Genomic DNA, 13,858 nt, shown 5'->3' on the forward strand with positions numbered 1-13,858 from the left:
AACTTTCTTTTGGTCAAGAAAAACTTCCATCTGGTGTTATGGAATAGGTATTTTTAACAAATTTAAGAAGAATCAGACAAATTATTAGAGGATTTTATCATTTTCTACTTCTAACACAAAGATTCCTCACATAAGTCCAACAAAATCTCAAGCTGTTCTGAATTCACTGAAAGTTCTTCCAGACACCATAATCATGTGTTGTTGTTGTTGCTTTTTTTTTTTTTTTTGTTTAAACCCTAGAACTGCAAATATAGAGCAGTGTTTCCCAAACTTTTTTAGTCATGGAACACTTTTCGTCTAATAATATATTCACTGAACATTCATGAACACAAGTTTAGTGAGAGCCAAAGCAGTCTTGCTAATATTTTTTTTACATATGGTGCACTGTGCATCAGGAGCATCTTTATTTCCAACACATGTAAAGCCAAAATGCAAATAACTGTCATTATACTTTCATTTTGGTCTTTTATTAGTTGGTTCCTGTTTTTTCACTTTGGATTTCTGGGGAACAAAAGGCCTTTTTTTTTGTTTTTTCCTCTAGAGCATTAGCAATTAAGGCCATATTGCTCCGGGGATATGCGGTGGTCATTCCCTGACCTTTCCGCATCCTCCGTATTTGGTGGTCATGGGCTCGAACCCCAGTCTAATCAAGAAGTGCGTGCTACGCACTGCTGCTCCTGCCCACTTGGCTATGGAGGCACCGGAACAAAAGGCAGCGACTGTTCATTCTCACTTTGAAGTGTGACAATATTGTGTTCGTTTTCATCGACCACAGTTGCACTACTAGAAGTACTTTGCTTCTCGTTTTAAAATTCCTTTTTTTTTTTAACTAACAATCCATGATCACATATTTTAATAATAATAATCATCAAAAAAAATTTATACAAGGAAGTGAGTTTATTTATGATATCGGTTCGCTTCCTCCTCTATTTCAACCTGTATACTCCAGGCTAAATCACATATGAATGGCATACTAGATCACCACATTGCTACTTTTTCATAGATGTCATTACCTCTATGCATAATTCTCTATGCAAAGCTCACCAAAATAAAGTGTTCCATGGTGTATTTGATTATTAGTCTATGCCAGTATATTAATAACTGAAAAAAAATTATGCTAAATATTATAAATGATACAAAAGTGGTGTATGCTACAAATATGCAAAATTTATTTATTTTATTATTATTTTTTTAAATTATTAATTACAATTTTTTTCGGAACACTTGTTCACATTTCACAGAACACAGTTTGAGAAACGCTGATATAGAGTATGGCCCAAACCAATTCAAAAATTAAGAATCAAGGTAAAAACTTTCATTAATCAATACTGACATTAATTCAGAAGTGATATTATTTTAAGTATTTCAGAGGTGAGCCAATTAAAAAGAAACTTTTACTATTTTTAATGGATTAGTAAGACTTAAGTAGCACCATCAGACTGCAACTAATGCTTGTAAAAAGATTCTAAACATTATTACTGTGCTTTATATAAAATTAAAAGTTGATTAAATATGCTCTTTGTACTCATATGTATAAAAAATTACATAACAAACCCATAGTCAGGAACATAATCCCTTATTACATCACCGTTTCTATAGGAAGAGTTGTTTCAATTTAAATTGTATCAATTTATGATTTGTGACACTTTTCTCAGAATACTGCCATATGTCCAAGAACTACATCTACTAGTTTCAAAAACTATGCAAAGAGAACAAAGTACTATAGAGTGAGTTGATTATAATAATGTAGACAAAGCATCTAATAACTTAGCAAATTTTTGTTGCAAGCATTATTTTTTGACACCAAAAAATAAAACTGCACACAACCACACACTTATATACTCATATACTACGGTAACTTTCACAAATTTTAATAATGTATAAAAAATACACAAAAAAAACAAAAAAAAAAAAACGAATATCACTAAACTTCACAATATCTAACATACTGCTAAATTCTACAAGAACTTATCACTTTTATGTTTACGACCTGCAAAAGAAATAGATGTTACTATATTCCCAGCAGTAATTCTTCTGCCACCATATACTCTTGCCCCTCACCACATTCTGCTATTAAATATAGGCAATCCCTGTATAACACGGTACTTCTACAACATGGTTTTGCTCTAACATGATTGGTAAATTGCAGAAATCCTCACACAACATGGTAATTAAATAACACGATTTCACTTTTAGCAAACACAATTGTGGCAAACCTTGCATAACATGACATTTTTGAGCTTTTGTGGCAGCGAAAACCCTGCTATTATGTTGGATGTAATTTTTCAACATTTCTGTTCTTTTTGTGAATCCCCACTGTTGACTCGCTAGTCATTATGCAAAAAAAAAAATATATATATATTGGGAAATCCCCATGTTAGGTTCTGTGTTACTGAACTTGTGCTTGTTTGAGCTGCAAAAATTGTGACTTTGAAGAGCGCAGTTCATGACTTGTAAGGTTTTTGTAAGGTTATTTTGGTTTTTATTTGATCGTTTATACATTTTTCCAGCTATGTATTACCAAACTTTGTTCTTAAGAACCATATTGGAATATTTCTTTGTTGTGAATTAAATTACAGCCCTAATTAAAGCAAAAGAGCACCTCTCAAAAGAAACTTTATTTCTCTAGAATCAAAAATACAAATTTTGGATCATCTTAAAAAAGGGAAAAAAACTATCATACATTGCAAAAGTTTAAATTTAAATGAAGCAACAATCCAGACCACAAAGAAAAATGAACAGAAAATTAGAACTGCTGTTGCTGCAGGATCTTTCCTTTCCGCAAATATGACAGCTTGTCCCTGAACATCAATAATTGAAAAAAATGGAAAAAGCACTGCGTATTTGGATTGACGATAGCAGTAAAACATGAATCCCATTAGATGGCAATGTAATTAAACATAAGGCACTAAAAATTTATAACTATTTAAAAGAAAATCGAGAATCTTCTGTTAACCCAGAGTTTGTTGCCAGTAAAGGTTGGTTTGATCGATTTATAAACTGCTTCTCATTACAGAACATAAAGAATTCAAGGGGAAAGTGCATCAGCTGATAATGAAGCTGCCAAGAAATAATAAATAAATTTTTAGCTTATACTCTGGATGACCACACAGTCAGGAGTTCACAATGTAGAGAGAATACAAGAAACAGTGCTATATTTAGCAGTCAGGGGTTTGAACCCCGGTCACTCAATACACACGTACTAATGCATCTTGTGCCTGACCACTCAATTACGGCAGCCTATGCAGAGGAATTCCAAAAAATTATTGGAGCATGGATACACACCACACCAAGTTTTCGATGCCGATGAGACAAGTCTTTGGTAAAAAAAAAAAAAAAAAAAAAATGCCCAACAGAACATTTATTTCAAAAAAGAGAAAACTGCACCAGGTTTAAGGGCAGCAAAAGATCATGTAACATTACTTTTTTGCAGTTTTTAAAAGTGAGGACCTCATACCCCTAGCAGGCTGTAGGCAATTATGCATGTAACATTACTTTTTTTATAGATCCTCTAATCCTCATGCAATGAAATGTGTAAATTAAAAAGCTTCGTAACTGCTAATTTATTTAAAGAATGGTTTCTAAGTTGTTTTGTGCCAACTGTGGGAAACTATTTAAAGTGGAAAATCTAGATTTCAAAGTTTTATTACTACTGGATAACACACCAGGCCATCCAAAAGATTTAAGTCATCCAAACTTACTGTAATCTTAATTGAATGGTATCAGAAACACTATGTCCTGTGTTGATCTTAATCCCTCCGCCTGACTCAAGGAGATCCATCCCATGTTTTTGATTTATAGACTTCAATTTCACATATAACAGGATGATTTAAACTTACAACCCTTCGATTAAAAAGCAGGACCATTATACAATGTGGCTAGGCTAAGTTTACTATGGATAAAAAACATACAAGTAAAACAGCTATGATTAGATAAACAAAAGATAAAGATAAACATCTTTTATGTGCTTAAACTTAATACTTACTGTAACTTGCAAGCTAGTAATAAGTCCCAGCAGCTTGTCATGTACAGATTTTGAACAATCCTAAAAGATAAATGGTTGAGGAAGGGAGAGAGATATAAAACTAAATTAAATAAGTAAGGAAAAGTGGACATTACAATTTTAGTAATTCTCAATGATTACAGAAAGCAGGAAAATTTCAGAAAAATTCAACTTATCCCTCTTTCCCTCTGGTGAAGTAATAACTCATGACTCACATCACAATCCCTGCTAAGGAGTTTTAATAGTTACAGAAATTTTTAACAAAGAAATTTAATTAAAATTTCCATTTGAATTTAATTTTAACCTGTGCTCCTTGAACTTACTTCCTGTTCTGTGTCACCTTTATCACTTTCTTGTTCCAAAGGTGTTTTCCCTTCTGCTTGGAAATTTGCTCACATCCAGCCATTTCCTAAAAAAGAGTGGCAAATCCCTCCCATCTAATTATCATCCCATTGAACTTATTTCAACTATTTCTAAAGTAATGGAGTAATCAATTAACTGCCAAATCTTAAAAATATCTGGAACCTTCCATTTGATCAATGATTACCAGTATGGATTCCATCAGTGTTGATCCACTGGTGATATTCAGGTTTAATATTATCCACCCATGAGCAAATTCAATAGAGTTTTGTAAAACTCAAGCAATTGCTTGACATTTCAAAAGCTTCTGATCATGTTTGGCATAAAGGTCTTCCAAATAAGCCCATCTTATGGCTTGCCAATTGCTTTCTATCTTATGGTTTGCCAACTATTTTTTATATTGTGCATCCAGTTTTCTCTCTGAGAACTCACTGTGGGTGATGGTAGATGGCCCTGTCTTCTAACTTCTCCACTAATACTAGTGTTCCCTAAGGTAATCAGTTCTTTCTCGCACTCTTTTCCTCTTGTATATTAATGACCATCTTCCATTGACCAGAAATCCAATCCATAGTTTTGTTGATGATAGCACGTTGCAATTCCACCTTCCAGTTTGAGAAAACTTGTCCTGCACAAACAGCTCCAACTTCTCGAATATCCACCACCGATTCCTTAAATACTGACCTTCAGGCAATTAAGTGTCACCTTTATCACTTTCTTCAGGCAATTAAGTGTCACCTTTATCACTTTCTTGTTCCAAAGGTGTTTTCCCTTCTGCTTGGAAATTTGCTCACATCCAGCTCACATTTAGTTTTTAAATTTCTCCAGTGTGGCAAAGATAACTTAGTTGATTTCAATCCTTCTAAAACTGTCCTGTCTTATATCTCACAAAAAAGATTCCTATCTTTGATGACACTCTGATTTCTAGGCAAGATCACTCTATTGGGGATTATCCTGACTTCCAATCTCTCTTGGCATAAGCATATTACAAATATTGCTTCCTCTGCATCTAAAAAACCGGGTTTTCACTTTCAGCATTACTTTTCATCCAAACAGCTGCTTACTCTGTACAAACTGCAAATTTGCATATTATGGAATATTGTTCCAAAATCTGGGGCGGTGTCCCTAAAACCTCTCTCAAGCTTCTAGATTCCACTGAAAAGAGGTTAATTAAAGCAGTTAGGTTAATTAAAGACTCATCTCTAACAGAGTCTCTCCACTCTCTGTCTCATAGACATCCTGTTTCTGTTGCATGCCTTTTCTAACGACACTTCCATGGGCACTATTCTTCTGAACTGGCTTCTACAATTCCTCTCTCTCTCTCTCTCTTTCTTTTCCAAACCAGTCCAAACATGTGCTGCAACCAGTCAATGGTCCTTTACTGTCCAACTTCAAACTCACAGAACCAACTTTTCTTCTTCCTCATTTATTCATTCAGCTTCCGTTTTTTAGAACGACCTTCTTTCATACATATTTCCTGAAAATTACAATCTACAGAAGTTTAAGTCTAATGGCAATAAGTATCTTCTTTCATCTTCTCAACATTCAGCCCGTGCACTACTAATTACCAAAGGTTCTAATATCGCTCGTGTTTGGGATTTTAATAAAATATATATATATATTTAATAACACTATAATAAAATTATTACAATAATAGATTAAGAGTATTCATAATAATTATAAAAATTACACTGGACAAATTTTTTTGGTAGTGACAGCTTGTCACTACAAAAAAATTTCAGTTTTTTCATATGAAATTAGTTATAAATACAAGTATCTAGCTAGGAAGTTATATCAATAAATGACTGGGGACAGGTGTAACTCTTATTCTTCCAACTGAACACATTAGATTATAGACATCTCTAAATGCAACTTTCTAGCTAGATCCTTGTATTTATAAATGGCCAAATTGTTACATTAGTTCTATTACTAACGTAAAGGATCTGGCTCACTGAATATCTGCATGAACATCTCTGTATAGCTTATACACCCTACGATCAATTTTACTATTACCTTTGAAACTATCTAAAATACCTTTTTCATGTAAAATACACATTTTTTTAGATTACTTTGTAACCAGAAAGTCAATATATAAATTGTTATTACAAACTAAATTACTAACAAGAAATTTTATGATAACTGCATATTTATAATATATATTTCCAATTTCAAGTTTATGACTTTTATTATTGACCATTTGCTGTCTCCTGTTTCAAATTATGGAATTCTATCTCATTAATTGTTTGCTGATTTAGTTTTTAAATTTATCATAAATACTCAAGTACAAATGGATATAAGTCAACCCCTAGTTTTGGGCCTCAGGAAGTCAGAAAATGTATTGACCCATATACACCGATGAGCCAAAACATTATGACCACACACCGAATATGATGTTGGCCCTCCACATGCAGCCAAAACAGCTCATACCCAGCAAGGCATGGACATTACAATATTTCTAAATGTCTTGTGGTATCTGGTACCAACACGTAACCAACAGATCCTTTAACTCTTGTAAGGTCTGTGGTTGAGACGCTGCAGATCGGAGTTGCTATTTTAACACAAACCACAGATGCTCAATGGGATTGATGTCTGGGGAATTTGGAGGCCAGGGCAATACCTGGAAGTTTTCATCATGTTCCGCGAACCAGTCTCGAACAATCTGGGTGGTGTGGCATGGCACATTATCCTGGTGAAAGAGGGTAGCGGAAGATCGTTGCCATGAAAGGGTGTACCTGGTCAGCAATGATGTTTAGGTAGGTTGTAGATGTCAGAGTGCCCGGCACATGGACGACCAGACCCAGGGTATCCCAACAGAACACACCCAAAGCATGACACCACTGGTTTGTTTTCATAACACAGTGCATCCAGATGCCATCACTTCCCCAGGTAAACAATGCACATGTACCTAGCCGTCCGCATGGTGCAACAGGAAATGTGATTCATCAGACCAAACAACTTTCTTCCAATCACTCAAGGTCCAGTTTTAATGCTTGCGTGCCCACTGTACGTGCTGTCGCCGGTGAATCGTGGTTAGCATGGGCACTCGGAGCAGCCTGCAGCTACGGAGCCCCATTTTTAGAAGGGTTCAATGTACTGTGTGTTGTGACACTTTAGTCCCATCACCGGCATTCCACTTACTGGCTAGTTGCGCCACAGTCGCCCTTCTGTTACCACATACCACCTGGGAGAGCCTTCGCTCACCTCAAGCAGCTGTGGTTATCCAACACCTTGCCGGCGGTTCTTGGGTTTTCCCTCCTCCGACCACTTTCAGTAGGTACTAACCACGGCTGACCGTGAACATCCCACCAGCAGTGCCGTTTCGGATATGCTCTGACCCAGTCATCTGGCCATTACAATTCAGCCTTTGTCAAACTTGCTTAAGTCCGCTGCTTTTCCCATTTGAAGAACAAGAGTAACACTAATTAATGGAGCGCAGTATCAGGTGTTTTTTATACCGTGTTCCGACCCACCCACGCGGCATAGTTCACCTGCAGTTGCTTTGAGGATATAGCAGGGACTGATTTTGTACATTATGGCATAAAAAAAAAAAGAGCAAAGTGTTTATATTAATGTATTTTACAAAATCAGAGGTGCTGTTTTATTACTTATCTTAATATTAAATGATTAAACAAATTTTTGAAACTGTAAAAAAATTATTTTACTGGCAAAAACTGAAAATGCAGTTTTATTCAGATCCATGAAAGTCTTCGCCTTCATCATTGATAAAGATGACAACTTTCATGGCTCTAAATCCCATGAATGGAAGTTTAACTAACTCATTTTTGATTTCAGAGACACATGGACTTTTTATTAAAAAATTAATAAAACTGGTTTTACGTAGTTACTAGTACTTTAATAACTGCACTTCCAATTAAAACAAATTGTACTTTAATATCAATTTCTAATTACTGTGCATCACCAGATGTGGACGCTATAAAAGTCAAAAAATACAAGCCGGTCACCTGGATTTGCCCTACAAAACAATGTGCAACAAAAGCTAGTAACAACTAGAATATGCAACATATTCACTGAATAAGTCAGATTTTGCATAGTAAAATTAAAACATTACTTTAAAAATTATTTTAAGTTATGAACAGAAATTTTTCCATTTATGTAGAAACCCAATGCGAATCACATATACGGCAACACGTCTGGATGTTTTCAAAATCATTATTTTGAAAACACCCAAAATTTCTCAATTTATACTTGAGCAGCTGCAGTAACTTCAAATTATTACCTAATATGTTTTTAATAATAATTATATAACTAGCGTACTTTATTCAATATAGAGATATACTTGTAAAAAATTGAATAATTAATCTCATGACCTTATTTATTTTTAAAGTGGAATCTAAAGGAAAAGGCTGCTAGCCCCAAGTTTAAATCATTGTGGTACTAAAGCAGTTTATGGCCTTTAAGTTAAGGCACAGAACTGTGAGAATTTACTATTGTGTTTTAGGTATTACAAAAGCATCATTTTAATATGCAGTAAATCATAAGGAATGCAAACAAAGTTTGCAAAAATGGCATCTTTATTATAAAATTTTATATTGTGGAATCCTTCACAATGAGTCGCCTAGTCATGCAGTTTCGAGTAAATAATGCTTCCCCAGCAGATAAGACTATTGTTATTTATTCTCACTTTTAAATGATACCACCACCTAGATGACACCAAGAATTATTGTTCCTTCATCAGTGGACAAGTAGGCAACCAAAAACAAGATAACCTAGAAGTGAAATATTTTTGCAATATTGGAGAAGCCAAAAGATGTAGAGGATGAATTAAAGTAGTTTATGATCTGTAAGGTCTCACAAGTAGGCACCCAAAAACTAGATAACCTAGAAGTGAAATATTTTCGCAAAATTGGAGAAGCCAAAAGATGTAGAAGATGAACTCAAGTAGTTTATCATCTTTAAGGCCTCATGCTGTGAGAATTTATTAACGCATATTGGGTAGAGCAAAAGCATCTTTTGATACACAGTAAATTCAAAAAGGAACACAAATTTGCAAAAATGACATCATTATAACTTCTCATATTACGAAATACTTCACAATGAATACATATTTGAATAAATAATGCTGCCCCAGTAGAACAGACTATGCTTATTAATTGTCACATTTGAGTGCTGCCACCCAGATGGCACAGTTTCAGGAATTAGTTCCCTCATTTAGAATATTATTATTATTATTGTTGTTCCCTCATCCAGAAAAACTAACACGTAATTTCTGAAAAACTGTTCATCTAGAAAAACTGTTACATAAACAGTTTTTGTAGATATAGGTAATACTTAATATATGTAAAACCATTATTTCATTCGAATCTTGCAGCCATTGTTTTTGTATATAATGGTAGGGAATTCAAACTTTTAATTGAGGTAGCTAGGTAGCTCTAACGTATAATTTATAGAGTAATATGCTTCACTGTTTCTATTAGATAGCGTAGTATTGACATTTAATTAATTTAATTTATTGATTTTATTAATTTAAAGTATCATGCCCCAAACTAGAGCAGCAAAGCAACGGGCACAAAGTGGCAGGAGTGCTGTGACTCAGGGGAGAACTGGGGGGGGGACGATTCTCCAACACATCACAGCCTAAAAAATGTGCAACTTGTGAAATGTTTGCCGAACTCTCTAGAACGGAACATGATATTGCCATGGGGGATGTCTTTGTGTGTGTGTGCACGATGTAAGGAGTGTAAGGAAATCAGGCGACAACTCAGCGTTGTTATGGGCTTATATGAGAGTTTGAAGGACAGGGTGGACATCTAAATTGAGGGACCCCATCAGGCTCTCAGCTGCCCACATCAATGCCAGAGCTTGCACTTGGTCATCATGCAACACAGCGGCAACCCCCAAGGCAGAATGCACTGGTCCCTCAAGAACTGGTAGTTGTTGGAGACTTATCAGGGAAACGGGAACCAAGCTTTGTAAAAAGGATAGGTGGAACAGGACCAGGGTATGTCTGCCAGGGGCAAAGGTTGATGACGTTGTAGAGCGGATAGCATCTTTTAAGGGCACAAAAGGTGATATAATTGTACACGTTGGCACTAATGATATTAGGAGTAGGAGACCGGCAGAATTACTTAAAAAGTACAGGTCACTGTTGAACCAAAGCCGAGAATTAGGGTTGAATTTGAAAGTGTCTGCAATTCTGTCCAGACACGATAGAAGGGAGCATATGATGAGAGCCTTGTTGATCAATTCGGCCCTGGAAAGAATGTGTAAGGCTCAAGGGGTAGAATTTTTTTCAGCCTGGATTGTACTTGTTAACAGGAGAGACTGCTTCTATAGGGATGGGATACACTTAAATAGAAAGGGTGCAAGAATATTTGCTGATGCTATCGAGGCAGTGTTAGGTGGGTCGGAAAACTCATAGCTTGGGGGGATACAAGGACTAATAGTTTAACAGTAGCCGTAGGCAGAGGTGAAGGTGATTCTTGCACAACTTCTATTAGAATAAGTAGCGACCTGGAGCGTGGGGTGTTGGTGGTTTCGGGGACGGATGGCAGTCATCCTTAAATAGGTGGGTATATGGGATGTGTTAGGGCAACTAGGAATAGGAGTAGGAGCATGTATGCTTGCATGTATACCAATGCTAGAACTATAGTAAATAAATTTGATGAATTTGAAGTGTTGGTCAAGACATCAAAGGTGGATATTGTTGGGATAGCAGAGACGTGGTGTCACACAGATATAAGGAATGCTGAACTGGAATTTGGGGAGTACAATATGTATAGAAAGGATAGACAGGATAGAAAGGGAGGAGGTGTTATGCTATTAATTAAGAAAAACATAAAATCAAAAGAAGTGCATCCAGTTGATATAGATGAACAGTGCACTGTTGAGTCAGTTTGGTGTGACATAAACACTGCGAAAGCAAAAATAAGAGTAGGAGTGTGTTATAGGCCTAATGACTCGAATAAGTATAATGAACAATTGTACAGAGAAATAGAGTGGGCCCAGTAAATCGGAATGTCTTATAATGGGGGATTTTTAACTTTCCAGATATTGACTGGAACTTGTGGGTTGGTCACTCACACACTAGTCAGACTTTTGTGGATTTATTGGATGATTGTTTTCTGCAGCAGCTTGTTCGAGAGGCAACTAGAGAAAGTAATACTCTTGATCTGGTTATCAGCAGTGATCATTCGTGTATTAAGAATTTGAAGATAAAGGAACCACTAAGTGGCAGTGATCACAGTGTACTGATGTGGGATTTACTTAAAGATTTAATTACCATCAGGGGTAAAGGAAAGGTTTTTTGCTTCCGTAAAGGTGAGTACAGTGGTCTCCGAGAGTTTTTAAATTCTGTACAGTGGGATCAACTGACGCTGTTACCAACAGTAAATTCTAAGTGGGAAGCATTCAAGGAATTAATCGTGGATGCTACTAAAAGTTTCATACCTATTAAGAAATATTGTTCAAGGTTTAGGCCTAAATGGTTATCAAATGAACTAATGAGACTCGTAACAGAGAAGAAAAATGCATAGGATCCATATAAATTATCAAGCGACTTAGAAGCCTATGGCAGATATAAGCTAGTCTGTAATCAGGTCACAAAGGAGGTTAGGCAAGCGAAGGCAGATTACAAGAAATCAGTGGCAAAAGATGCTAAGAAAACCAGCAAGGATTTCTTTACTTATATAAACTCTAAAAGGAAGGGGATGAATCTGATTGGTCCACTTGACATTGATGGTTCGACTGTTGATGATCCTGCTCAGATAGCAAACAAACTGAATGAGTATTTTGCATCTACATTCACACATGAGGAATTATTAAGGTTTGAAAATGGCAGAAGGTTATCAAATTGTAGCAGGATACTTAATGATTTTGTAATAACTGAAATCAAAGTGGAGGAGAAATTGTTGAAGTTGAACATAAGAAAAGCACCTGGGGTGGATGGGATCTATCCAGTTATATTAAAGGAGGCGGCAAAGCAACTAAGCAAACCCTTATCCATAATTATGAGAACATCCTTGGACTCAGGGAAGGTCCCCACAGACTGAGATGTGCAAATGTATTCCCAATTCACAAAGGGGGATCGAAGGGTGACACGAGTAATTACAGACCAGTTAGTTTAACTTCTGTTCCGGGTAAAATAATGGAATCACTGGTTAAAGATGCATTGCAGGATCATCTAGACAAGGCTGCAGCAATAATTCAGACACAGCGTGGGTTTGTTAAGGGAAAGTCTTGTCTGAAAAATTTGATAGGATATTATGATGTGGTTACAAAGGAACTGGATGCAAAAAATAATTTTGATATAATATATTTGTATTTCAGGAAAGCTTTTGACACTGTTGCGCAGGGAAGACTATGGTACAAATTAATGGTAAGTTGCTACAATGGATAAAAGGATGGTCAAGTGGGAGAAGATAGAGGGTGGTAATCAATGGGTGCTGCTCTTCTTGGACTAATGTTATTAGTGGAGTCCCGCAGGGCCTTAGTTGCTAATGCTCCTAAAAACCAAATAACAACAACTGGATGTTACAGATGACTGTTTTCCACACCAGCATGAGAGAAGCAATAACAGAAAGCAGTACTCTTGATAGGGGCACATTATCCAACAGGCAAAAAAGACATCTGCCTAGGACCCCCGATCAGAACTGCCTGCCCCCCCCCCCCCCCCCCCCCCCCGAAATCACTGTTTGGAAAACTCATTGCTGTTTTTTACTATTGACTGGAACTTGATTAATTTGAAAATTTTTTATGTTTGCTTCAAAAATGGTTTTACTGATTTTGATGAAATTTTATATTTAGTTCTTCCTTAAATAGCTGAGTTAATTGAAAAAAGTAAAGACTTCCTTGTATGGAACCAGCACCCCCTGACAGCCTTATGCTTAAGGGTGTTCCCACGTAGAACGCAGGCGACCACTTATCTGGAACTAGCAGCAAAATGAAGCTAAAGCTTCTCACAGACTATGATAATAATTGAATGAGGAAACTATTTTTGCGAACAAATTTGAAAATCTTCAAAACGAAGATTTGAATTTACAACATGCTGTAAATCTTTTAAAATCACTGTCATTATATACAGTGGCAGACAAAAAAACTGTATCACCTTAAAAAAGTAACATTTGTAGTAAAACAAAATGTTTTTTGATTACAGTCATTTTGTTTGTCGCAAAGCAAAGGTATTGCATCAGTCTGTAATTGCAAGGTATTGCATGAGTTGTTTTTATAAATACGGTGTTGGAAGGGTATACACGCTCATTAGTATCCTGTTTTGAAAAGGTGTAAGCATGGCTCCATATGTTCAGTTGACATTCAGAAAAAAAAAGTGTAGCTGTTGCTCTGTCCCAGGAAGGGCTTTCTATGTGTGCTATCATTGATAAAATAGGCTGCCACCAGTCAACAGTATCCCGGATGCCGAAATTAAAGCATGAAACCAGTGATGTGAAGTGAAGAGCTGGATCAGGCCGTAAGAGAGTGACTACACCTTCCCGAGATGGACATTTGAAACTTTGTAATCGGCCTACTAGTGCTACTGATTTA

At 36.1% G+C, this 13,858-nt stretch overlaps 1 protein-coding gene across 2 annotated transcripts in view; it reads right to left on the bottom strand.

Moving 5' to 3' along the window:
• Exo70 (exocyst complex component 7) overlaps window positions 1-13,858 on the bottom strand; it is a 340,721-nt gene that overhangs the window by 109,807 nt on the left and 217,056 nt on the right. For both annotated transcript variants that reach the window (XM_090377714.1, XM_090377715.1), the window contains one exon: window positions 3,986-4,045. In XM_090377714.1, coding sequence (XP_090233840.1) covers window positions 3,986-4,045 — 60 coding nt within the window. The remainder of the gene's footprint in view (window positions 1-3,985; window positions 4,046-13,858) is intronic.

This window comes from Mastigoproctus giganteus, chromosome 7 (genome assembly GCF_048544385.1).
Source record: "Mastigoproctus giganteus isolate SK-2022 chromosome 7, ASM4854438v1, whole genome shotgun sequence".
NCBI classification, from domain to species: domain Eukaryota; kingdom Metazoa; phylum Arthropoda; class Arachnida; order Uropygi; family Thelyphonidae; genus Mastigoproctus; species Mastigoproctus giganteus.